The 26363-nt window shown below is 43.6% G+C and overlaps 1 protein-coding gene across 4 annotated transcripts in view; it reads right to left on the reverse strand.

Annotated features, from left to right (window-relative positions):
- Positions 1–4751: 4751 nt before the first annotated feature.
- RASGRF2 (Ras protein specific guanine nucleotide releasing factor 2) overlaps positions 4752–26363 on the reverse strand; it is a 116847-nt gene continuing 95235 nt past the window's right edge. For all 4 annotated transcript variants that reach the window (XM_042023076.1, XM_042023075.1, XM_042023073.1 and 1 more), the window contains exons 19-27: positions 21508–21620; positions 15318–15378; positions 14725–14828; positions 14277–14361; positions 13437–13634; positions 11818–11897; positions 10708–10825; positions 9889–9957; positions 4752–9219 (exon numbers count right to left, since the gene is read on the reverse strand). In XM_042023076.1, the coding sequence (XP_041879010.1) occupies positions 9127–9219; positions 9889–9957; positions 10708–10825; positions 11818–11897; positions 13437–13634; positions 14277–14361; positions 14725–14828; positions 15318–15378; positions 21508–21620 (921 nt within the window). In that variant the 3' untranslated portion in view covers positions 4752–9126. The remainder of the gene's footprint in view (positions 9220–9888; positions 9958–10707; positions 10826–11817; positions 11898–13436; positions 13635–14276; positions 14362–14724; positions 14829–15317; positions 15379–21507; positions 21621–26363) is intronic.

Genomic DNA, 26363 nt, shown 5'->3' on the forward strand with positions numbered 1-26363 from the left:
ACCCACCATAATTAAAACCAAAACAGCCATTCCAGATCAATGCATCTGGAAACAGCCCCTGAACCACACCAGTTTTTTATCAACCCAACACTGTGCTCCTGGTGTTGATAGAGAAAAAAACCAAACAACTGTGGATCTCTTGAGGTAACATGAGCAAGGAAATATGGGCACAGCAAATCCATGGCTCGTGATGGAGGCACACGTCTAATTTTACATTTTTTACCCTTTTGTCATAAAGGCCTTGGGCAGACCAGGACTTCACCTGGAAGCAGGTGATACCATGAAGTGCCTGGCTGGGTCATGCAGAGGTTCAAGTATTTGCCAGCTGAGAGCCTGGGAGAACAGAAGATGCAAACAAACCCCAGACTGTGAATTTACAGCACAAACACCTGGAAAACACTGTTAGCAACTTCCCTAATGACTTCTAAAGAATGTATCATTAATACTTAAAAAATGGTTCAGCTTTACTACTGCTCTGTGGTCTATTTTGTGAGAAACTCAGGTGCTGAAACAGTTGGCATGCCAAGGATCATCCGTAAATAATGCCCCATTTTCATCTCTAACATAATTGTCTAACAACTGAAATGCTGTGGTGGTTTCAGTGCTCATGCTGGGGAGGCAGCAGTAGCTGAGTGTTAATTCAGTTGCAGTTCCTATTAATGCCATCTGCTCATGCACAGAGTCCAGCAGCTGGAGTTTGTCCTGGGAGCTGCTGGACAGGGGAGTTAACCTGTAAGGGCCAGACAAAGGTTACTGTGTTTTATGGGAGAGCCTTTTCTATTGAAAAGAAAATTTATTTGAAGTTCAGTTTCTGTGTGTGGGACACAGTTTATTAGCAGTCAAAGCAGTCATGACAGAAGTGATGAGCTGAGCTGTTCGTCCAAACTCTGTGTGTGGAGTCAGGAGTTGGAGGGTGCTGTGTTTGTCCTGAGGAGCTGCGCAAGGACACAGATCAGTGTCTCTCCTGCTGCTGAAGTCAGCTCTGCTAAATAAGACCAGCAAAGAGCCACTGGACACAACATCCTTATAAACCATAAGCTGGACTGTCCCCTGATGCAATGGCAGTTCCCGGTTTTCCAGTTCCATGGCTCTGTAATTCCTGGGATTCAGAATAAGGCAGTGAGGCACAGCACCCCATGAGCAAACACACCTGATACCAAGGGGTTACCCTGTCCTTGTGCTGAGGATTCCTCGTGACTGCGAATGCTCAATATCCACTTACACAGCGCAGCCACCGAGGTCTCAGATGGGGAAAAATCCCTTTTTGAGGGGCATCCAACCCCTGCACCCCACAGGGGCTGTGGAGGCAAATCAAGCTCTTGGTGTCAGTCATGGGCACACACTGGCCATGGCCAAGGGGACAAGCAGGCACAGAGCAGCCAACCTACACCTGCAATTCCTCCAGAGAAAGGCTTCTCAAGGTGCTACTACAAGTCCACTAAATACAGAGCTCAACAAGGCCCAACCAAGGTTTTAAAAATAACCCAGCTATTTTAAGTAATTGAAGTTGCTCTTCACAGGGCATCCACTACAGAGTAGAGGAAAGGCTGTCTATAATTAGCAATGTGTTTTCTGGCTGAAGGGAGGAGAAAAGGTTTTCCTAAAGATGGAACTGGCCCTTTGGAGAAGCAGGAATCTCCAAAATTCAAAAAGTGGTCCTTTTTATTTTTTTTTTTCCCCTCATTTTTTGCCAGCTGCATTGCAGACACAAATAAATCAATTCTGCGATGGTGGTTGTCAGGGAGCTCAAACCAGTAGTGACCAGAGAACCACAGCTCACAAACATTCAGGTATCTTGACCTCTGGACACCTTCTCTCTTTCCACCATGGTGACCCAGCATTTCCTTGTCATGGAAACCCCGGGAGGAATGGTTAGAGAAGGAAAAAGGTGCTCTTGTTGCAGATGGTTTTTCCATTGGATATGAAATTTTCACAACCAACAAAATGGAAGAAACAAATATTACTATTTCAAATGGAATATGAAGCATCGGTATGACTTTGTGTCTTCTCTGTCTGGGAAAGTTGCTGGGTTTGGTCTACATGAAACATATCAAGGATCTAGATGTGATTTGCATATATTGTCCCCAATCCTACAAACACAAACCTTACAGGCAGGGTAGAGTGAGACAAGAGAAGCTTTTAGCAACAATTCTGAGTATTTCTCGCCCATCCACCTGACCCAAAGAGTGTCACACAGGGGAGGTGCCACCTCTGAGAAAGCAAACTTGAGGTGATTTCTGCTGCCACCAACCCCCATGTACGGAGTCATATCCAGGAGCAAGGAACTAGAACCAATACCAGTCATTGTTGCAGTCCTCTTTTAAACTGGATATTTAAAGCCAAAATCTGGTCTTCTCAAATTTTACTTCTTTTAAGGTTATACAGAAATAGAGGCAGAACACTGGAATGTAACTTTCAAGGCGTAATTCAGTCTTCACAATTCTTATTCATTATGTTTGCATTATCAGTCAGGACCAATTTCTTCACAGAACTGAGGATTTTGAACAGCCTGTAACCACGAGCTTCCTCTGCTTCCTTCATGGTCAACATTAAAGAGGGTTGGGTGCTCTCAGATTTATTTGGAGATTCCAGCATGGCTTCCCAGTGCCAGAGGCAGGGCTGGATGGGATCTTGGGCAGGAATTGTTCCCTGGCAGGGTGGGCAGGCCCTGGCACAGGGTGCCCAGAGCAGCTGGGGCTGCCCCTGCATCCCTGGCAGTGCCCAAGGCCAGGCTGGACATTGGGGCTTGGAGCAGCCTGGGACAGTGGGAGGTGTTCCTGCTCATGGCATGGCTGGCCCTGGATGGGGCATAATTGTCCCTTCCATCCCAAACCATTCTGTCATTCTCTCGTCCTACAATGATGGCCTTAGAATAAAGATGTAAATCAGCTAACTGTTTGGCATAAGGAAAATGAATGGCTTAAAGTGTTGGGAAAACAACTTTAAATTATCCTGCAGCACTTTTAAACAGAGCTGCTTAGGAAGTATTATAATTTTTCTTCTTCTATTGACTGTATCTGACAACTTCAAGGGTAAGTTCCTCTCCCAGTTAATTTCAGTTTTTATGTGAAATGTAATTTACCAGAAATGTAAACGGAATGGAGAAGATGTGACCACAAGGTCACAAAATACTGAAAAGCAGCTGATTTTATTCTGTCACTTGCTGTATCTCCTCCTTACACAGACCTGCTGTGCCATTGCTGTTTACTTGTTTAAAATGTTAATTCTTGAAACAAATTTAAGAGGAATCTTTCAGTTTTCATGAAATCACTGAGTTCAACACAGAAAAGCTGTAACCAGTGATTAAAGCGTGTAACACAAGCTGGAGACCTGGTTTTGTAGTCCCAACCTCTGTTAACTGTTTCTCTTCATTTTGCAAGTCACTTTACCTCCACGTGAGTTGTTATCCTATAACAAAGGGAGGGACACAACCTACTTACAAACCACTGTGGTTTCTGTGAGAAAAGAGACAACTCTTAAAAAGATTAATTTATTGAAAACAGAAAAATTGAAAAATTACAGAAATTAGAAAAATATAAAAATTTGGGATCCTATGGCTCAGTAGATGCTATGCCCCAGGAGCGCAGGGATCTGAGATCTTCTGGCTGACACAGCACTAGACCTCAGGTAGAGAAAAAGAAAGACTTGCAGTGCTGGGCTGGCTTTTGGCTGGTCCAAAAGTAAAAAATTACTAAAGGCTCCTTAAAAGGAGTAAAGCTTTTAAGGCCCAGCACCGACACCCACCACAGCTAGCCTGCAGAGAGCTTCTCTCTGGCTGTCTCGTTGTTTTATAGTGCCTTTGCTCCGCCCCAGCCCGCCCACAGCCCGCCCCCTTGGTTTAAAGTGATTGGTGCTTTCCCTTTGACAGATCATCTCTGTCCACCAATGGCTCATCGTTGTCAGAGGAGTGGTATTAGTTGAGATGAGGGTGCTAAAATGCCTTCATTAAAATTCAGGTTGCCATGGAGCTTGCCTACAGGGTACCGGCTATGGGGCTAAAAATAGCTGCTGGCTGTTAGGACTGGGGTTTTTGGAGTTAGCCTTGGAACCAAAGTGCAAGTAAAAACACCTAAAAAAAGTATTAAAATACATCCAACACATCTCAAAACACTTGCAAAAGTATACAGTAAACACAGGAAAGACAACTCCCATGGTGTACAGGTGGTTTGAAGTTTGAAAAGGGGAGCATAAGTTGGGGATTTTTAACTGGGGAATTTTTAACTGGGAAGGGTGCAACTCTCTTAATAAACTACTTTGAACAATTGAAAACACTGATAATGGAACTTGATTTTTGTACCTGGGCTGATGGGTTAATTTTAGGATTCTATTTAAAAATATTTAACTCAAAATTAATTAATTAAAGCACTTAATATGCAAAGACCAAGCACAAATAGGGATTTCATGTATGACAGTTTCTGTCTTTTCCTGTGTTTAACATGTGCTTTTATTGGTTTTTTAAACCCAGGGCAGGACACCGGCCCAGAGAAAGCAAGGGATGTGTAGACAGAAGTCCAAACCCAATGTCAGTTATGACCAGTGATGCCCATGGCAGCTGCAATGCATCATGAGTGGAAAAGAAGAGTAAAACACAGTAATTTAAACCATTCTTTCCCACTACGGACCCAAAATTTTCCCCGATTTTTTTCCTCTTTCATGACTTGCTTTTCTAAGAGACTCGGTAATTCAGAGGGAGTAGATTTAATTCTTCATGACGGGGTAAAAGAATAAACTCCAGTGAGGACTCTTGAAACTCGGGAAAGAAAAGAATGTTTATTAGCACACAGGCACAACACCTTGCCTGGTATGCCTTACTAACAATACAAAGCAATAACCTCAGGTCAAAAGAGAAGTTGCAATACATGCAAAAACAACTGGATTGTGCACTAAGTAACACGTTTGATATAGGTACATCTGTCAAATAAACACACATCTACTGCCCTAGGTAACAGAACTTCAGACACTACCTCAGGAGTAAAGGTACAACAGAACAACCATCACTGAGCAGCATTTTGGACATAAAGCATCCTAGACAGAGACATTTGACCTTTGGAGGCAAAAACTGTAACAGGCAAATAGCTGAGAGCCAGATCCCCAAAGACTTATGAAAAGCTCTCGGTGAAGCCTAAGGTACTGTCAAGAATGAGGTCTGAAGGGTTTTGCCCTTGGTGAGTAAAATTATGAGTGGGTAAAAATGTCTCTATGGGTGAGAGTTTTAAATCATCAAGGTTTAATATTGTTGCTAAGAGTGAAAGGAGGAAAGACTGAATATTGATACAAATAAAACAGTGTTTTTGAAAACCCTTAAAATAAATTATAAACATGAAGGAAAATTTGGGATAATTAACATGTCCTGAAATAAAAATCAACATGGTTTAAGTTAATAAATAATTAAAATAATTAAGTTCCTTTTTATCCTACAGAACAATAATCAGTATTAAAAGCTAGGAAAGCAGAAAGAGGACGGGGACCTCCTCCTTACTCCAAAATCAGGGTGATCAGCGCCAGGTATCACCTCTCACCATGAAGCTACGTGTCTGTGTGTCACAGGACTAGCCAGAGGAAAGGGACAGAACGAACACACACTGCCACTGTGAATTCTACAGGTCTAGGTTTTCATCTAGAGGATGAGTACTCAGGGCTCGGTCACTAACAACAACTGCTGGGTTCAGGGGGAGGGCTGGGGGTGAAGGCTGGGGTGAAGGCAACTCTAACCCTGTGTCAGCGTGTGACGAGCGCTCTCGGTCGCTGAAGGGGCCGTGTCTGTGCTGCTGCCCAGGGTCCCGGGGCACCACGGTCACAGCTGGGCTGCTACTTTTGCAGTACAAGGTCCTGCGGGGCCCGCGGGCGTGGCTGGCAGCGCGCCCGCCGCAGAGCAGCGGGTGAAACGCGTTATCCCCATCGCCGCCAGCGGCCCGGCCGCCCGCGCACGGAGCAGCCCTCGCTGCAGGCAGCCTGGGGGCTCAGAAGGCAAGTGGACAGGCGCTTCGGCCCTTCTCTGTCCAGGGAATCCTCACTCGCGGGGCTCCTCCGGCTCCCTTTGCAGGAAAGTGAGTCTGTGATGCTCCCGCGGCGTGAAAGCAGCGAGAGACAAGATCCTAAAAGACAGCAAGACCCCAGTGACAGAGTCCTCACTGGGAGCCGTGCTCCCTGAAACACCAGAGGCCAAGAGTGGGTGTGTGATGATGATATCTCTATCATCTCTACGTGATGCGGCTGTGGTGGGGTGGCACAGGGAGCGAGGAGCTCCAGACCCCTGTGGCCACACAGGGACACCACTGGGCTAAGCTGGTCATACTGGAACTAGGCAAAGCCTCACACAAAGCAGGTTGCTGCTGCCTACTGACTATTGCCACAGCCCAAACATGCAGCAGGGCTGTAGCAGAGGCACTCAGAAGCACTCAGCCCACAGCCCAGCACTGGCTGTGTGTGCTGCACAACAGCTGCTGCCAGCTGCCGTCACGGGGCTGCAGCCCTGGCGAGGGTTGTGGGCAACAAGGTGCATCCTCACTTCTTCCTGTGCTTTAACAAAAGCATTGTATCCCCAAGCAAAAACATCAACGTTAGCCATCAGCAAGTCAAACATCACTGTGACCATAGTAATTTTTAACAAATTTTGTTGCTGCTGCTGCTGTTGCTACAAACACAGATCAAGCATGCAACTCTCCTGATTCTGACCTAAACTGGCCACTGGGACAAGAGGCAACCTTTGGCATACGAGCAGGATGTGCTTCCCCAAAGGGGCTGAACTACCACATTCCCACTGATTTCAAGCTCTGGGTGCTCAGCCCCTTTGGAAAGGCCCATCTGCCCCCCTCCTCTCGTCACATGAGCACAGCACAGCGCTGTGAGCCAGCGCTGAAATGCATCGAGTGCTCTGACCAACACACACGTGTGGAGCACAGAACAATGAACTGTGACAGGAGCACGATGAGGATTTGTACCCTGTAACCCTAAGAACATGAAGGAGATTTGGTTAAATGGGTACAGGCAGATAAAGCAGCACTTTATAGCGTATAACACAGATGCCCATTGACACTGACAGCTGTTAGACATTTTCTTTGTTAACAAAGAAACAATAAAACCAACTTAAGAAATCACTTTTTGGACCACATTTTCCCTGTTGCTCCATGACTTCGAAGTGTTTTATGAAACTACTGCCTGGTAACTGCTTTACAGTAAACACACAGTTGGTTTTGTGGTCCAAATAAACCATGCTCTTTTTTTTCTCTCCTCATATCATGCACTGGGATGCAATCAGCTTCTTGTCAATCATTAGTCAAAAGAAATAAACACATTTTTTACAATAAAAAGCTTCTATAAGTAACATTTCTACAGCAATCATTAGCCAGAACTATTTAAAGTGTTCCTAGCATTTCCATCTCCCTTGCTGTCTGCTTTTCTAATGGAGGAATTTTCCAGTATCAGGGACACTTCCCCATGCAGTTATTTACAAGGAGATGGTCCTTGTGGAGAAGGACCTTAATGAAACTTACAGCTGCTAAGGTACATTTGTAAGTGCTGGCAGTCACACTCAGACAGAACGAATGGAACTCATTGTGCAGCTCTGGGCTGGGCCAGCAGTGTAATTAAAGTGCAAATAAAGACAAAAACCACAAGCCAGGCAGGTCCATTTTTCATCGCCAGCGTTAAGAAGCATCATGACTGTGTAAGATATGTCAGATCGAATAGGCCTCAGTCACAATCTGTTTTAAACACCTTTCTCCCTGAGAGGATTTAAGGGAGGTATACGGTGATATAGCCCTATTTCTTCAACTGGCTGAATATCATTGGAAAAGTAAGGACACTTTTCCAGCCAATTTTTATTTTCAACAGTGATAACACCTGTGTTTTATGCTATGATGTCCTTTATAGCATTTGAGCTAACTTCCCATGCAGCTACGACAGGCCACTCTTGATGAGGAAAATACAAGTACCAACTACTGTAGAAATGACATCTATCTACCTGGTACATCACAAAAGCAGAGGCTCTGAAAACATTTACAAATAGCACGTTTTCTCAAACATATGCACGTGATAATTACTAGCTCAGATAAAAATATATAGTTTGTGTTTGCTGGCATTCAATGTTTGCCACTGACAGGTTCAATTTTAGAGCTAAGTCAGTGCCAAATGGCTGAACAACAACAAAAAGATACACATTTTTCAAACCACCGATTCCACGCAGAACAAAACTGTCACTCCAGCTCCGAGTGTTCACTGCTGATCACCGCCTGCTGCCAGGCAGACATGTATTTCTCTCCACAGTGTGTCCAGAAAGTGCTCTGTAGCCTGACTTGTCAGAGAAGCTGCAGGAGGCGCAGGAAAATAAAGTGCCTCTTCCAGGGCTGTGTGCAACGTCACTCACCCTCCTCTGCACCACCCCTCCTGATCCCTCACCTTCCCAGCTGGCAACTATTTACAACTATTCCACCAGTCCATTTGCTCTCCATGCTGTAAATACTCTCACTGATGAAAAATATATTTACAAATCATTTTTACAGATACAATCAGTCACCTTAGAAAAGGCTGGCGAGACACTGAAAGAAGAGAATGTTTTATAAAGAGTAGCATTAAATGTACAGCGGGTGTTTCAAACAACTGCAGATCTGAAGTTACTAGATGCTGTCAGTATCACTCCAAAGTAGTAGATGACTGCTAAAATCCTGATTTTTGAATGAAATTACCACAATATGAGAACACCACAGCCATTACTGCCTCAGTGAACACATAGTTAGCCATCAACCCAGCCACCTCACTTTGCTTATTTATCCTAATACACCTGAATATATTACCACCATTTAAATCTGTACCCTTAATTTCTCATGTGAGATGGCTGCAATGAGTGCCTGTTCACAGGAAAGTCTCCTGTTTCCCATTAAATCATGATCCCTAATGCGAAACATGATCTTTGCAAAGCAGAAATTGCTTAAGCTGGGTAGGAAGAGTCTTTGTCTTTCACCTCCAACACTCATTTGTGTTTCCTGAGAGGGAAAGGCTGTGAGACTCTGTATCTCTTGCTGGACAAGAGAGCTGGCATTCTTCTCAGAATTCATCTTGCTGTCTATAGGAGGTGGCATGCATGGTTCTGTTCACTGTCCCAGAGCTGTCTGCAGCGGGGCGGGCACGTCAGGCGGGGAGCCGGGGCTCGATCTTCAGGGACAGCTCATACAAGGTGTCCTCGTCGATGATCAGGGTCTTGTCCAGCAGGTAGTGAGTGACCTGGATGGGGAAACATGGATGGACAGACTGCACGGAACTGCCATAGGAACCTCCCAGCCTTCCTTTCCCTTTCAGCACATTTTGGATCTCGAGATCCCCTCGTGTTGTTTTCTTGAGAAACCACACAGCTCCTTAGAATGCTGCTGGCATAAAGATGGAGCTGCAGCACTCTGGGAATTCATTAGGATTAACTCCTCTTAGGAAAGGGCAAATCCTTTGCCAGGTTACCTCAACCCAAGCTGCTCGTCTGGAGTCTGAGATGAACCTTCTCTGAAGGCACAGACCGGCTTTGGTCACAGTTGCATCACTCCCAAGGACGAAGGGGAAAGGAATTGCAGGATGCCTCAGCAGGTGCTCGGGGCACCTCCTGACCCTCAGTGCACGGTCTCAGGGCAGGGAGAACACACCTCCCTCTGAACCCCTCACACTCTCGTGGGCTGCAAATCCCCAGGGACCTTCCAAAGGAGCAAAAAGCTTCTTTAGAAGGCATCAAACAAAGAGCCCCTGCAGGGTGAGGGTCTCACCGCCCCAAAGACCCGTCTCTGTGTCCGTCTGTCCTCTCCTCCATGCGTGGGAGCAGAAAACACCAATTTTAGCTTTCAATGACAGCTGTGCCTCACAGGTAATTGCTGCCACACTGCTGATTTCAGTAGCAGGCAGGAGCCTTACCTTCTGCTGGTGCTCGATGCGGTAGGAGGACTGCTGGAACTGCCGTATTTCCCTGATAATATGTGAGATCTTTCAAAAGAACACGGGTATGTAAGTGCAACCAGTTTGACTCCAGCTAAGCCACACAAAGCCATAATTTTGCACCAAATTATTCCATTTAGCTTGGGAGGATGGAAGGGAAGGGTAGAGGTCATCTTCCAACAGCTCCCAAGGACTTCACTTTCCCAAGTCAAACATTTATTCCTCAGTCAGCCCCAAGTGAACCACCCTGGCTCTCCCCTTCCCATAATGAAACCTCCCTGCTCTTTCCCTCGAGTGACTGCTGCAGAGTGTAGCCCTAAGATGGGCATTAAGCTGAAATGAGAGGAGAAATTTCCATGCCTCCCTCTGAGGAGCTGTTACAAAACAGCATTACATGGCAGTGAGAGAAGCATCAACTTAAAAGTGCTCTTCAGATAGACCAGGGCACACTTTGAAAAGAACATTGTGATTACTGCTTCCTGCTTAATCACTGCATTCCTGTAATTCTGGTTATTTAGGAAAGCTTTTTGTTGCTCCTTCACGAGCTTCAGGCAGCTGCTTTTGCTGTCATTTCTCAGAAAGTAAACTGGGGACAAATTCAGCCTGTGAAAATACCCAGCCTGCCAGAAGGTGGTGATAGAAGACTGCCTCAAGGAATTGCTCTCCAAGCACTGCCTCTCTTGCACACCACCAAAACACCTTCCCCGAAGTTACATTCAGTGGAGTTACAATGAAATCAATAATTAACACACGCAATTAAACACCTGTTGGTGAAGCATGTAAGAAATTGAAAATTACCATTCTCATTTTGGAAAAATTGACAAGGCCTTCCTCAGTGAAGTTGGGTGTTCCTTCCTCAATAAATGCCAGGTCAGTCAGGTACATCCCAAGGTAGGGAACAGCAGGTGGGTTACAGCTGTAAATCAACAAATCAGATTATTTTCCTGTAGCTACATTTTGCAAATGCATTTTTTTCTAACTCACACAAACTCTTTATTACTTTGCCCACTTCTAAGCAATGGGTTGCATTCCTTTCCAGGACAAACAGCTCCTCTGCCTCTGCTAGAGTTGTGTTTGCTCTGCCTGTGACAAATTGAATGCATTCTGCCCAATATCTAATATTAATGGCAATTTTTAAATATACCATTAATTATTCTGGCTGTTCAGTTGTCAGCTTCTCTCAAGATCACTTGAAGTAGTTGTGCCATTCGATTCTGAAAAGCCTGCTTCCAATTACAAAACTCAGAAAAATCCAGGTTTTTATACAGCTGGAATCAGCACATAAATTGCAGAACACTTGACACGGAATATCCTGGATACCAAAATTACAGAATGTCAAATGCAATCTGGCAAATCAATTAAAGAAAACAATATTCAAGGACTGCTGCATAAAAGAAACAGGCTGTTTTCCAGCAGGCTGGGAGGCCAGAGGAGAAGAAATGTCCCTGAGCCTTTGTCCTGTCCCTATGTTCCTCTCATAATTTATTGTCAGAAACATAGTTTATTGTCATATGAATGGGTCTGTGACCTGACACAAGCTTAGTCCCAAGCCCTAAACTTAACTAGAACAATCCTGTTTTCCATAAATCTTTAATTTATAAAGCTGACTTTACAGTTATTGAAAAAGTTTATCAGTGTACATAAAACCCCAACAGGGAATGTTCACACAGAAAAATAGTTTCATTTGTTTCAGTAATTCTCTGGAGCTACTATGTTTATCCACCAGGGGTATTAAATCACAGCATATTCAGCAAAACAATAATGCCAAATAGAACCAACCTAGATTTTAAAAGGTTATTAGGCAAGAAAGTTATTAATTATTAAAGCTTAATCAAATGCAATTAATCTTTAACATGAACTATCCACTTCTTATAACAAAACACAGTTGTATACTGTAGGGAGGCATACTTTTTGAGCATTTCTCTCAGGTTTTTAAACCTTCCTTCAGATGACACAGTCTTCTGAAGCTTGTCCATGAGAGCTTTTGTCTAGAAAGAAAATGCATTACAAATGTCATTGCTGGTGCACGTAAATGACTGGAATTAGACTGTAGCAAAGGTGTCATTCACTTATCATCCCCACCCCATTTTCAGGAGTAGCAAAACAGGCATTAAGAATTAAGCTTTACTGCAGTTCCTCCTGTCTTTCTGAAAATGGAGATTAGGCAGCTTTAAAGATTTTCCTATGAGTGATACACAGAACCTGTATTTATGCTAATATTATTACCCTGCAAATGGAGGAAAACCCGCAGGTTTATTAAATTAATGGTCAGGAATTCAGTTTGCTGTGCACACAAGAATATAACAGATCCTACATGTTGCTGAGGGTCCTCAGCTGCATTTACTGAAGTTGGTGACAGCAAGGGCTGTTCCTTGCCTTGGAGCTTGCACTGAGCTGATTTTGCCTCCAAGTTCCAGGTAAAAGCTGAGTATGTAAATGAGAATACATTCATGTCTTACACAAATCACTTTCAGTGGCCATCATCAGACCCTGGTTCCTTCTTAAGTGAAATAAATTTGATTTTCAGACTGTTTTTGCTACTGACTTGAGACTTGAGTGTAGAGAATGATAAGAAATTCATCGTATTTGAAACTGAATTTCCAATTAAGAGAGAGCTGTAGGCAGACAGAGTCACTTTCTTCTAAGAAGCAGGCTGATGAAAAACCCAGATTGCATTCCCAATAGGTGCCACAGGACTGTGCCACAACATCAATCTGCTGTGGGTTTGGTTTTTTCTTTTTTAATTGAGAAGTTTAAAAATCAAAATAATTCTATCCATAACACTTTTTGGAGGTAAACTCACAACAGTTTGTATTTAAAGGATTTTTAACAGATTTTTAAATAGAATAACATAGCAGCAGCTACGAAGCAGCTGAGAAAAAGCTGACTGGAGAAGGTGTACAGTCAGAATGTATTTTAATTTTATTTCTCTGAACCATTTAGAACACAGAACATAAAAGACTGGATTATCTTCATCCCAACAGGCCTTTTTTTCATGTGAGTGTTTTTCTTTTGAGGCTGGCAGTCATTCTCACAGCTTCTGCTGACATTCTCAGCAGCCAGGTAAGGGTTAAAGAGAGGTGTTCACTGCACCTGAACTTGAGCTCCTTAATGAGAAAGAAGACTTTTTCTCAACCATCCCCTACTGGGAAGAAAAAAACTCATGAATTTGAGAGGTTCTGACCTTCTTTCAGGCTTTCTGCACAGGCAGTTCCTATTTTAGGCAGCTGGCCAGACTTTAACCATAGCTTGTAACCACCCAGATGTGTCTATCAAAAAATGCCTAAATTTAGTTTACTTGAACATTTCAGCACGTCAGGCCCAATAGTCTTTGACACTTGCCAATTATGTTGAAAACAGTTTGTTCCCACAGATAAAAAAACTAACTACAAAAGACCTGGACAGGAGATGCCAGTTCCACGCGGTGGAAAAGCAGAAATATTTACAGGAGGGATCCCGTCTCAACCCCTGGACACGGTTACAGATGGAACCGGGACCCCCCCCGCCCATGGCCGTGTCCTTCTCACCTGTTTGGACACCTTTGCCCAGGTTTTCTTGAGCCTGTAGATGGCACTCCTGTTGAGGGCCGAGGTGATCTCCAGCACGCCGTTGTAGTTGTGCAGGCAGCGGCAGATGTCGGCCACCGCCACCCACTTCTCGATGGCGCTGGCCCGCGAGGGGACATCGGCGTAGCTCATGATCTGCGAGGCCACCAGGTTGCTCATCTGGCCACGGGGAGAGGCAGGGGCTCAGGGAAGCGAAGCACGATCCCTTCTAACATGTCACTAATTAAGGGACAAGGCAGAACAACCCCCAACCAGCGCAGGATGGAAATGATGGCTCTTGATAAACCCAGGGAACACTGAAAACAGAGCTTGAGGCAGGTGGAGGGGATGGCGACAGCAGTGAAGGGTTGGGGATGCAATGGGAAGGTCTCCAAGCCATCAGTGATAAACTAATGATAAAGCCATCAGAGACTCCCTGATTGGGAAGTCTCTCAGTACAAATCAAGGAAAATAATAGAGAGCAAAGACATGTTTAGGGATCCAAAGGACATTCATTACACAGAACTGGTGTTATATTTGTCTGGAGAAAATGCAGTTTCTTCAGTAGGCTGAAAGGCAATGTGCTACAGTTTAAAATGTTCTTCTCTTAAATTGCCACTGAAATGCTGAGTACCAATTACTGGAAACAAGAATCTTCATCTGCTTTGATTTAAATGGTTAATTACAAAAAGGCTGCAACATAAAGTCACTACTAGATAACACATTACATCACACTGCAACAAAACCCAGTATTTTTGTTCCAGAGGTCAGAGACAGTCCATGGGGTTCCTAGAAAGCAAATCTGTATTTGAGAGTACTTACATCATTAAAATGTTGACTAGTTTTCATGATATAGGGCGTTCTCTCATTTTTATCCACTTTCATCCAGCCCTGCCCAAGGAACTCTCTAGACATTGATGGGAGAGAAAAAAGCCAACAAGATCTTCATAAACACAGCAGAGAGTCTGTCTGTAACCACAGCCTAAGCAGATTTCAAGGATACCTCAATTTGCTGGAAGTTAATAACACAGCTTTACACTAATTCCAGCATCTCGCTATACCATTTTTAATGCTGTCTGAAACGGTAAATATTGTACAGAAGACTTATTTTTCTCTTAATCCCCTGTGCCCCATCACCCCATCCTAATTTCCCGCACCGTGACCCTATTTACACCACACGATGCTTTTATGTGCGACGCCCTTTCCTCAGGAGCAGAGCCCGGGGCCGGTGCTGCCCGGCCGGTGGCCCGTCCCCCCAGGGGACACTCACTCGTAGGGGATGCTGCGGAACACGACGTGGTCCAGCAGGGTGATCTGCTCCGCCAGCTCCATGGCCGACAGCGTCTCAAAGCACTCGGGCTTGGGGCAGTCTGGCTGCAAAAGCAAGGAGAACACTGAGGGGTCTCTCTGTGTGCCACAGGGCATGAGCAGCTGCCTGGCAACCTTCAACACGGGGCTGCAATTAACTTCAGGATAAGGAGAAATAAGAATTAATAACAACTGCAAACGACACAAACACCAGGCTGGAAACTCACAGAGGTACAAGCACACACCAGCTCAGGAGTATGAATGTAGGTTAATTAAACTCCGCATATTTTGCACTTATAATTTCATATCTATTAATATCTTTCCCCTTTTTAAAATCTTGAGATTTATGTCCAAATACTGAAGTTTTGACAAGTTCATTTTTGATATGGCCTTCAAATTCTTACAATCTCTAAACTGAAATGGACATTCTTGGTATAAAAGAACAGTGTATCTGTCAGAAATACTTAACACGTTGCAGTTGTGTTACATTTTATTGATGAAAACCCACAACATTTCTATAGGAGTATTGATGTTTAACTCTCAAGATGAACTTACCATCTGAATGATATCCTCTATTTTCAAATGGTTATCATCTTGATCATCCTGAGAAAGAGTCCTGAAAAATAAAATAACAAAACCTCCTATATAAATAAAATTGTCCATGGTTATGGGAAAACCTTATCATAGATCAGCAAAATGGTTTATCTCAAATAAATCCTAAAACTGCAATTGAGGAGATAAAAAAAATCTGTTACCTAAAAACTCATGTCTTTCTTTAAGTAAAAGTGTATAAACCGTTACAGCATCAGAGACATGTAAGGTAAAATATTTCCATGGAGGTCTAATATCTCTCAGCTAATGAATCCTGGAAACTGTCCTGTTCAGTGTCCCACACTGAGCTCAGAGTGTGGAAATGGACAGCGAGCTGCAGCTTTTACTTGTAGCAAGGACATGATTTTCTTTCAGTAATAAAAGTGTTAATGAGTGTTTCCAATTCTGCTACAGAAAACCTGTGATTATTATAGTAATTTCAGAGTAATGGGTCAAAAATTAACCAGGCGAAAGTAAGTATTGATTGAACACCATCTACCGTGATGCAGCATACTTGCACATAATTACAAGATCTTACCCCTTCATTTGGAAAACACAGACTCAAAGAAACCGTGAAAACACCGGATTTATGTAATACAGGAGTGAGAAGATTTAGGGAGAAGTAGCTAAGTCAGAATGTAAAAGGCCATCTGAAAGGACACAACAATGTGCCCAGAAGTTGCTGGGCAGATTCCCTTCCGGGGAGGTTTAGTTTAACATCGGGATGAAGGTGCAGGTACAGGTGGGCCCTGGGTCAGGCTCTCTGCAGAGGGTCCTGCTCAGCTGAATTCCCCAGGACAGTTCAGGTGACCCTTCCCAAGGTCCTGCTGATGACTTCAGAAGGACACCCACAGCAACAGGTCCCTCCAGTTCCCTACCAGTGCACTCTGCAGGGCAGACTCTGCATGCACCAGGGAAAGCCATAAGGGGAAAGTGTCACTTTGCCTGGAGACCTCAGCTCTGGCATGAGACATGAGTTTGCACCAGGTGGGTGTGCAGAAGGGTTTTATGCCCAGCACACCAGGTTCTTCTGCTGGGGGCTGCTGCTGTTTCCTCTTGGTTTGCCAAACTGAGGGCTAGGCTAAAATCAAATGCAGATACACACAGACAGGATCTCAGAAGCCTCCTTCATTTGCAGCCTTCCACATCCACACAAAACACCTTTCTTTTTAATTCATGAGGGCTTGAAGCACCTTGTGTCTGACAGGCAAGGCGTGTCTACCTCTCCAGGAGATCCCTAAGCTTCTTGGCCAGATAATAACAGAGTGCAGCCTCAGTCCCTTAAATAGCCTGGCAATCTGTCCTGCAGAGCAGCTTATTTTGTGCTGTACCTCATGCCTGGGTGCCTCAGGAAGGTGGTGTTCATCCTGTGACAAGAACCTCTAGCAATGAAAACCACACAGGCCCTGTCCCCCCGCCCCATTCAATCCCTCCTTCTAAACGGATGCTTTTTCTCTACCACAGTGATCTCATGAAAGAAAACAAAACCAACTTTTCTGGTATCCAGAAATATTCTACAATGAAGTGTGCAGAGGACAGATCTCTAGCCTGGATAATGGTATTTTTTTCAATAGCATCAATAGCATCTTCCACTTCAGTCTGTGCTGTTGTCACTTTTGGGACACCCAGGTTCAACAGAGGACTGGGGACACTCACTGGGCTGACCAGTCCTGCTTGGACAGCTCCCACTGCACTCCCTGGAGAGCTCCTGTGAGCTGGGAAGAAGCAGATCCTTGTGAAAAGAGTCACAAGAGAAAGCAAAGGCACAGAGGGGCTCTCCTGGGCAGTGTCACCCTCAGGGAGGACTCAACGGGGTGACACCTCCAGCACCTTCTGAAATGAAGAAAATATAACAGAATTATCTTTCTAATTCTTAGAATCACCAAGATTCTCTCTCTCTCTCTCTCTCTCACTATTCTTCATGCTTGACCAACCCAAAATATTAAAATAATTTTCTATTTGAAAATTTCTACATGTGTCTCCTCCTTCCTCTGTGGTACATAAGGCATATAAAAAATACTTAAAAGCTAGTGCAAGGTAGAGAGCCTGAAATGTGTTGTTTGGTGAGATCATACAAGGCAGAAAAATTGTTCATCCATCACATTTTGACATCTGCATATCCCTGGATTTCATCTATGTTTAGTCTGAAGAAGAGCTGTTTCTTTAAAGAACCTTTTTTTCCCCATATAGAGTTATCTATCAAATTTATTCACTGCTGTTCAGTCTGAATTTATACCTTCCTGCTTCATTATCAATTTAATTTTATCTAGATTTCAGAGGTTAGTCAATAAGGCTGATAAAAATTCAAGCAAAACATACATTGATAGGTTTGCCTAGCTTTCAGAACAGATTCTGAATTATAAAAAGCTTTTTTACCCTGAAGAGAAACCCTGTCAGTCCACACAACAGAAATCCCATCATGCAAGAAGTACCAGCTGCTTTGTTTGATGACTCAAGGCATGAAGCAGCTCAGCATCTCCCATCAACATTTTCCTTGTCATTCATATTCTAAACAGAGCCTTTCCCAGAACTGACCATGATGTATCTTTGGAACACAAACCAACCTTTCCTGCTCCTCTGATCTCTGCTGACAAAGGGATGGATTTTCCAAGGAAAGTCTATGCACATACATGGACATGCATGCAAAGGCTGGGGCAGCTTATAAAAAGACATATTTTTACGCAATACCCTTCAAGGAGACATAAAAAATACCAATGTTAAGCCTCAGAAAGCATGAATTTTCTTTCACAAATGTTTAAAATTGAATTTTTGACAAGAACTGCTTGTCCTAAGCCCATTCTGCATTTGTCAACCTTTCAGACTCAAGAGTACACTACAAAAACTGAGATGTGGGGAAGCCAAGGCCCACAGTGACAGCTGACAGGCAGCCCAGAATTCTGATAGAATAAATGTTTTAGATAAAATGCCTGCAGCAAGCACCTCTGCAGAACAACAAAAAAAAGCCTACTTTATAGCGCTCACTTAGCAAGTGGGTGAGTGACTATTTTTATGAAGGGCACATCAGCTGGATTATTCCTTCTTCCCATTTTCAGCCTGTCCCAGAGAAACCTTTTGAATGAAGTTTCGTCAAAACTTCTAGTTATGACAGATCTGTGCTTTCTTACAAAAAGCATGCTGTCAGAAATCTTCAAACAAATTGGTTTCTAACAACAGCAAAAAAAGCCTTTCAGTTCCAGGTAATTTATATTTCCCCTCTATGCAGTATTAGATGAAAGGTCTCAATTCAGAAGAAAACTAGAAAGACGACATCTCTCCAAGGAGCAGGGCACAGGCTGAGCACCTTTTCTCCAAGCCAGACACTGAACAGGAACCAAGAGAGGAACACAAAGCCTGGGAGCACCTCTGCACATTCTGCAAGAGTGCCTTTAGGACATCTGGGGGGATTCACAGCAAGTCCCTGCCTGTGTTCTGTCACCGTCCATGGAGGAAAAGCCAGGGTGCCTAAATTCAGAGAATTTTGGTGGAGAGGATCTCCTCCATGGCAGGGATCGGCTGTGGCAGGAATGCTGCATTCCCTGACTGCACTTTGTTTTGTGGTTTGGTGCTTCAGGTAAACACAGGGTCCCACCACAGGGTTCTTTAGTAATGCAAACCCTTCATAATGGCTGTCAGAGCCTATGGATGGCTGAAGGAGCTCAGGAAACTATTTTTACAGTGCAGGCCCTCTCTCAACACTCGGAACATTGACTGTAACCTGACACGACAGAGAATCCCCACTGTGATGCAGAAAAGGGATCGATGCTGCAGGGAGGACACTGCAGGACATGGAGCATCCTCAGGGTGGCTCAGTGCAACCTTGGCCCGAAGCTGAGCACTTCTGGGTCAGCAGCAACGTGGTTCCCCCCTGCAGTAAACAGTGATCTCTGAAGACAAGAAACAGCGAGAGCTCTCCCAGTCTGGGGCAGAACAGGTTCAGTGCTTGGCCTGACCTACTGAACCAGCCACGGCAGCGTGGGGGCACAGAACAAACCCCGTGCCATCACATCCTCCTCTTGCACCACGTGCAGCACTTTCGTTTTTAGTGGTAATGTAGAAAAAGCCTTTTTCCCTCTGGCACTGGAAACCTGTTTGCCCTCTGGGTTCGTGCAGTTGTGCCATCAGACAGGACTCAGGCAGGTCAATGTCATCTCTCCCGACAATGCTCGTTTCTCATCCTCCATGAAATCAGTTCCAGAACTGTACAAGGATGTTTTCAACCTGCCAGAACAGCTAAATCCCCTGACAGAAACTACTCCCCCATTTATATTCTGAATATTGCAAAGTTAAGTTGCCAAAGAACAGCTAGTTCTGCCTCTGAACCCACCACCATACTGAGGAGCTGGAGGAGCAGAGGGACCCCTGGATGTCCCAGGACCTGAGATGGTGCCAGGACTGAGTGCTCACAGTCTCCACAGGAGAGCAGGTCCCTACTTAGACCAGGAAGTCCATCAGAGTTTTTTAAAGCTTACAAATATTTCTATTTTAATAATGTGCACTAAAACTTAAGGACTGTGGAAGAATAAAGGAACGGGCACTCCTGTGTCACTATCACAGATAAAGTTACACGCCAACAACAGCAGATTATTCCTTAGATCCTGTAATTCCCTTCACCCAGTTGACCATATAGCCTTGCTGAGAGCCTGTGTCTCCAGGAGTAATCACAGTGCTTTGTTAAACTCTGGAAATCACTCTTAATTACCACACATTTCCCTGAGGTGATCTGAACACCTCCCCCTTCCAAGTGAAAGGGGAATAATTGTATTGAAATTTAATTCACATTGAAGTAGGATTGAAATATTTCACATCAAGTTGTCCAGCATCCATGTATATTTAGCAGCACTGCCAGTCTTGAAAAGCAATAAAGGATTTTTTAGCCAAGGCTAAAAGAAAAAGCTTTTTTTCCATTTTTTTCTTTGCAAAAGAAATAGAGCATGAAATTTCAGAGAACGGTCAAAAATGCAGTCTGAATTTTTGAAAATTCGGAAAAAAGGAAGTATGTGATGAACTGTATTCACTGGTGTATCAGACAGTGTGCTCAGGTACTCAGTAATCAGTTCTAGGAGGGAAGAGAGGATAAACAGTAACAACCATTTCCTAGAACAGCAGTGAAAGGATACAAACAGAGACAATTCATAGTCTACACATAAATACAAAGGTCCATTTTCTGATGCAACTGCTAGTGGAAATTGACTATTTTGAAACTGGGTACAGGAAATTGTTGACCAACTTGTATGGTGAAGGCCTATAAATCCATCCCTGTACTCTGCCAGGAACAGCCAACCCAGGCTTGTTTTCAAACATTTTCTTAAGAAGCTGAAAGTTTTAAGGTAATTTTTCCCACTGTGAGTAGAACCTTTGCTGTCACACATATTATCAAAACCCATATCATCCTCATCCTTCTTGCTCTCTTGACTTGCTGTTTCTTCCAAAGAAACACATAAAACAAACTTATTATTTTCACTTGCAATAGCAGCACACACAGTATTATTAAAAGGAGGACTATTTTTATTTATGTAAAAAGAAAGGTGCTTTTAATCAGAACTTATCTGTGTTTCTTATCTTTTGTTTCATGCTTGTCCTCACAAGTGAACAACTTTTCAGACACTTTTTTTTCCACGTATCTGTTGGTAAATCTGTCAAATGGTCTTAGAAAATGCAGGCATACACTATTGCACCCTTATTGGCTTACCTGCAGAATACTTACTGAAATGTTAACAAAGCACACCATAGATTTATCTGTGTTTTCCTGATGTTTTACTTTAATCACTCTTCAGTCTTCAAACGTTTCAACTAATTCATTTAATCAGTGCTTAGTCTTTAAATTTTTACTGCTCCTCAGTAATGTAGAATGATTTACATGAAAATCAGTGGCTATAAAATATTCACACTTTGTAGACAGGGCTGTTTTCACTCATACTTGAAGGCTGAACTCATGGCTGTCAGCTGTTCTGCAGCAAAGTTTTCCAGTACAGGTATTTTTTATGAATGAAACTTAAAACAGGCTCTGTTTTATGGCTCATAAAACACCGAGCAATCATTCAAAACTCAATACTCTGGAGGAAAACCCAACCCTGTGAATTCTAGGATAGCCAGTCCCCCAGCTATCTCACTCTGTACTGCAGTTAACATGGGAAATAATTACAAATGCATTTACCTCAGTATGTTTGCAGTAGCTTTCCTTTCTTGGGGGAGAAGGTCAGGGTCTCTCAAAACTTCCTCCAGCAAATTTAACACATTCATTTTCAGCTCGTTGTTCAGCTCAAAATCCTAAAAAGGAAAGAACTTTTACTTTCTTTAGTCTTAACAGTATTTATCAAACAACCGAAAAGGTATAGTTTAACGGGTTTGCCTTCTTTTTCCAATTAGATTTGCAGTTTGTTTGTTTGTTTGCTTTCTGTTTTTTACTATGTTTGAAAATATTTAGAGAAAGATGCAATAGCCAACTGGCCACAAAAGTAGGATCTTCCAAAGCCTGTAATTTTTCCCCTTTCTGACCTTTGTCTTCTGTGTGGAGATGGGCTGATCAATTTACCTTTCTTTTCTGAATTATCACCTGCATCTGACCACGACCCACAACATCCTCTCTTCTCCTCTGTGTTTACCTGCAGTTCTGGCACCACTGCCCAGCAAGGCAGGACACTGGGCTTCCTCTCACTGCTTTCTTGAGTTTCTCTGTTCATCTGCCTCCTGCTCTGCTATTTCTTATCTCATACCCGCTCTGTTGGAAAGGTCTGCTTTTTGTGGAATACTCAAACAAGTGAGTTCTAAACTAAATGAGCCAGCCCTGCACTGAAGAGCTTCAGGATTTTCATTACCTCTAGGGCAGACTGATACCTGACACAGGACTGTGATTCAGGGACATGCAACAGCTATTTATGGTGATCTCTGAATTTGGAAAAATCATGAGAACAGAGTATTAGACATTCACAAATTATAGAATGTACAAACTTTAAGGTGAGAAGTTACAGGCAAGACTTGGGGTACAGTCCAAAAATTCTTGTATTCAGCTCAAAGCTAGCATTTTCATAGGAAAACTAAACCCAAACCCTTCAGCTGCCTGGTGCATCACAGATCTTCCTTGACAATCCACAGCTACTTGCAAGCAGGACCATGTGTGTGCAGAGCTCCCTCTTGTTTCCATGGGAACAGCAGGCACGAAGTTACTGAAAATGGGGAATATCTGGCATCTCGGCACAGGAGCATTGTATTTCATTTCCAAAGAACCCCCACAGCCCCTCCCATGGTGAAGGGCTCTGTAGATGTGTGCCTCTGGGAGCAGCAGAGCCAGCTGCGGTGGGCATCAGAGCACTGCCACAGCCACAGAGGCCAGTGGAGCCTCACTGGAAATGGGAGGGAACAGCTCAGACCAGGAGGGGAATGGGTGCTCGTGACAGGAGCAGCCACAGCCAGCCTCACAGCACTTTTGAGAGGGGTTATTGCTCCAATGTCAGCGCTCAGAAATCACCTGCCCTGGGCATTTCCCTCCTGCTACAGCATCCCCTCTTCACTCTTCAAGAGTGTCCTCACCTGGGCCTCAGCTAATTAATAGTCTGGAACCAATTAATATCTGTGTTTTATTTTTTTGGAAATGTTTACCCATATTTGAGGGTGTAGAAGAATAGGAAGCTGCAACATTAAGCTTTGGAGGGGGTATCAAACATTCAGCTCAAAGCCAAGCAAAAATTATTTCTGGGCACTGCACTGTGTTTGTTTTCTAAAACACATTTTGTATAGCCATGCTCTGAAATGCCTCCCTTAGGAGCTGTTTTAGCCTGTTTGCAAGAGAAGACTTGGGTCTTCTATATTCTTCTACCCTATATTTAGGGTATGGAAATGGGGCTAATTACTGAAAACATGAGGAATGCAACTAAACTACATGACAGTACTGTTCACTCCAGTGACTTCAAGAAGAAAATAATGTGAAATATAAAACTATCAAAATTTAGTTAAAGGAGAAACCTTGAGTCTGCACAAGCCTAAGCGATCAGTGTAATTAATGTCAGTGCTTGTCCTGTAGCTCAGTGGCAGACACTGTATAAAAGAGGATGGGTATCTCTGCAACCTGGGCTACAAAAATATCCCAAATGAGCAGAGCAGGTGTCCAGGAGGTGACACATCCATCATCCTCATTCAGCATTGCTGGGTAAAATCCTCGGGCAGATCACATCATCGTGGTCACGATTTTATTTCCAAGCACAGCTTTCAAACCACAACTGGTTGATTCTTTTCATTACAAAGTATTTTCTCTCAAGATGTCTTCCTTTGTTGAAACCAAACCTATGACCAAAAAAGTCCAGAATTTTAAAAGTTCTTTCATTTGCAAATAGGATGGGGAAGCCTCACCTATAATTATCAGATCCAGCCAAACCAAAGCATTTCCAGTTTTTGCATGTTTACACGCTAATTCTTATAATAATGAGAATTAATACATGGGTCATTACCAGTAAAACTTGTTTTACTGAGTAATCTCCACAAGATAGTAGTGCTGGAATTGCTGGAGAAACTCAAATTTACAGGTTTCTTTTTTAAAGCAATGTTATCTGTTTCTTATAGTGTGATGAGTTAAAAAAAAAAAAACCCTATGAAAAAAGGTGAGAATCAGAAGAAAAATTAAGAACTACTCTCTTTTTCTAGTGAAGGTCATTATCTGAGTGGTACTGAGATTCCAGCATGATGACCGATATATGAAAAAAATAGGGAAATAATAATACTGCATTTAAACATGTACATGTACTTAACTTTTGTGGAGAAAGGTTAATGTAAGAATGATACAAACACCAAAATACTTAGCAACCAATTCTATGTATAATTTAAAAGTAACTAAATAACTCTAAATACATGCAGATTATATCTATGCATATTATGGGTGTCATAGATGAATATTTATCTGTTTATATTATAGAACACTTAGATCCACAGGTAGCTATTTATGGCTCTAGATACATGTGTATCACATCTCTCTACATAATTTTACACCAATTTTTGACTTCTAGTTGAAATTTACAGATCAGAGAAGGAATACAGTTGGTCAGACAAGAGTCATTCAATTTTCCAGCAGGCACATTTCAATCTGACAGTGGTTTAGTTCTTCATGAGAGGGTCACATACCTCCAATATATTTCAGAGTCTACAGTAGCCTAATGAAGTGTGGGTATTACTCAGATTCAGAATCACTGGCTAGAAGAAACGGGAGTGTAGCAGAGGCAGCAGAAAGCAAGGAAAAAAACTTAGCTAAGGTGCCTTTTTAAACTAGAAAAAGTAGATCTACTGCCGGTGGCTTATACAGAGAATATATTTTCAAGATTTGTCATGAGCTCAGTGAAACTCCAGAAGCATTTCCTCTCCCCTTTCTTTAAATGCTCCTCAGTGAGAGGAAACATTCTGCATCTAAAAAACGTGGGGAGCAATGAATAATCCAGACAAGTGAAATCGAGCTAAAACATGGGGACCTGATTTATGTTTGAGTAGGCCAGTAAGAAGGACTACAAAAGGACAGGAGGGAGGGAAGAAAGAGGCAGGAGGGGAGAGAGATCTGCTTGAAGACTGTTTGCAAGGAATTTGGAATATTTTTAAGTAGATGGAGATTGTCTTATTTTCATGTATTTGTTCACATGCCAAAAAGAAAACAGGCAATTATTTCAGTGGCAGCAGATGAGTGAGTCTTAATCTTGTGCACAGCAGATCAAACACTCATAATTAAGTGAAGTTACTCCACTGCTGCAGTCCTCTACTACAGTATTCAATTTTGAAGCAAAAAAACCACACTTCACCTACCACACACAGTTGTGTTGAGCAAAATCTGTACAAATTCATATGCAACAAAACATTGACACAGGTGGAAGGCAGAGATAAATGAAATTATAACTGGCTTTCAGGAAAACTCATCCCTGAGCTTGAACTAAGTCTGGTTTACTTCAAGAAACAAGCAAAGGGCAACAGCATTGTCCTCCAGTCGGTTTCAAGCGCAGAGATGGGGGGGTTGTGAGGAGTGTCGGCCCTGATTGCACAGAATCGGTGTCTGCTGTCACTGCTGCTGGGCTCCCTCGGGCCAGAGCCACCAGCAGCACGAGCAGCAGCTCCCAGCACAGAACACAGACCCGAGGAACACGGGCAGGGGCCACGCAGGGGATGTGACAGCCCTGCCCTGCGTGCTGGGTGCCACACGCTCGCCAAGCGCCTGGGGAGCACGGAGCAGTCGGGCTCCAGCAGCAGCGGGCGCAGAGCCCCGCTAGCCCTGTGGCTGCCCACAGGCCTGGCTCCCCTCTGGCTGACTCCTGTGCCCTGCAGGGCCGTGCCAAGCAAACCCCTGTGTAATAAATAGTTAAAAGGGTTTTTTTGTTAAAAAGAAGTTAATAGTTACTTGTTATATACAGTTAGTAAGTTAATAGTTGCTGCTATGTGATCGCTAGATGGTGACACCAATGGGGGAAGAGTGGTGGGTCTATAGAAAAGAGGGGAACGTTCTGGAATGTTCTTAAGATGACTTAATGGTTTATGATGTAAACATCTTGAGGAATTACTGGTTAAGGGGCAAACCAATCACTCGATGCCCCAGAGACTGACGGAGCTGAACGCCAATGAGGACCCTGGCAACGAGCCACCCGAGGGAGGATCGGAGCTGCACCAATCATAACATCAGAGGGACTATAAAACTGCCCCGGGGCTCAGTCCCTGGGGGTCTTCCTGAGGAACCTGAGTCCGAAGGAACGCCCTGTGCGTCACACTGTTGTTCTTTTCTGGGTTGCCGAGTGGGACTCGGGCTTATCTCAAGTCTCCGCTCCTGGTTTTCTTTTTAAATAAACGAGCAGACTTTTATTCCACCCAAAAAAGTCCAGGCTCCGTTTATAACACCTGGCTCCTGCCAGCCTGGGACGTGGCACAGCAGCAACTCAGGGCATTATTATCCAGGGCACAAGTTTAGGCACGCTGGCTCTCCTCACCAAGTGGCCAAGAGCACGCTCGAGGCTGTCTCCGGGCAGCCCCCCTGGCTCCTCGCCATCCGGATCACCA

Source organism: Corvus kubaryi, unplaced genomic scaffold, assembly GCF_017639235.1.
Source record: "Corvus kubaryi isolate FWS band 111438036 unplaced genomic scaffold, C.kubaryi_AGA036_p1.0 37236, whole genome shotgun sequence".
Lineage (NCBI taxonomy): Eukaryota > Metazoa > Chordata > Aves > Passeriformes > Corvidae > Corvus > Corvus kubaryi.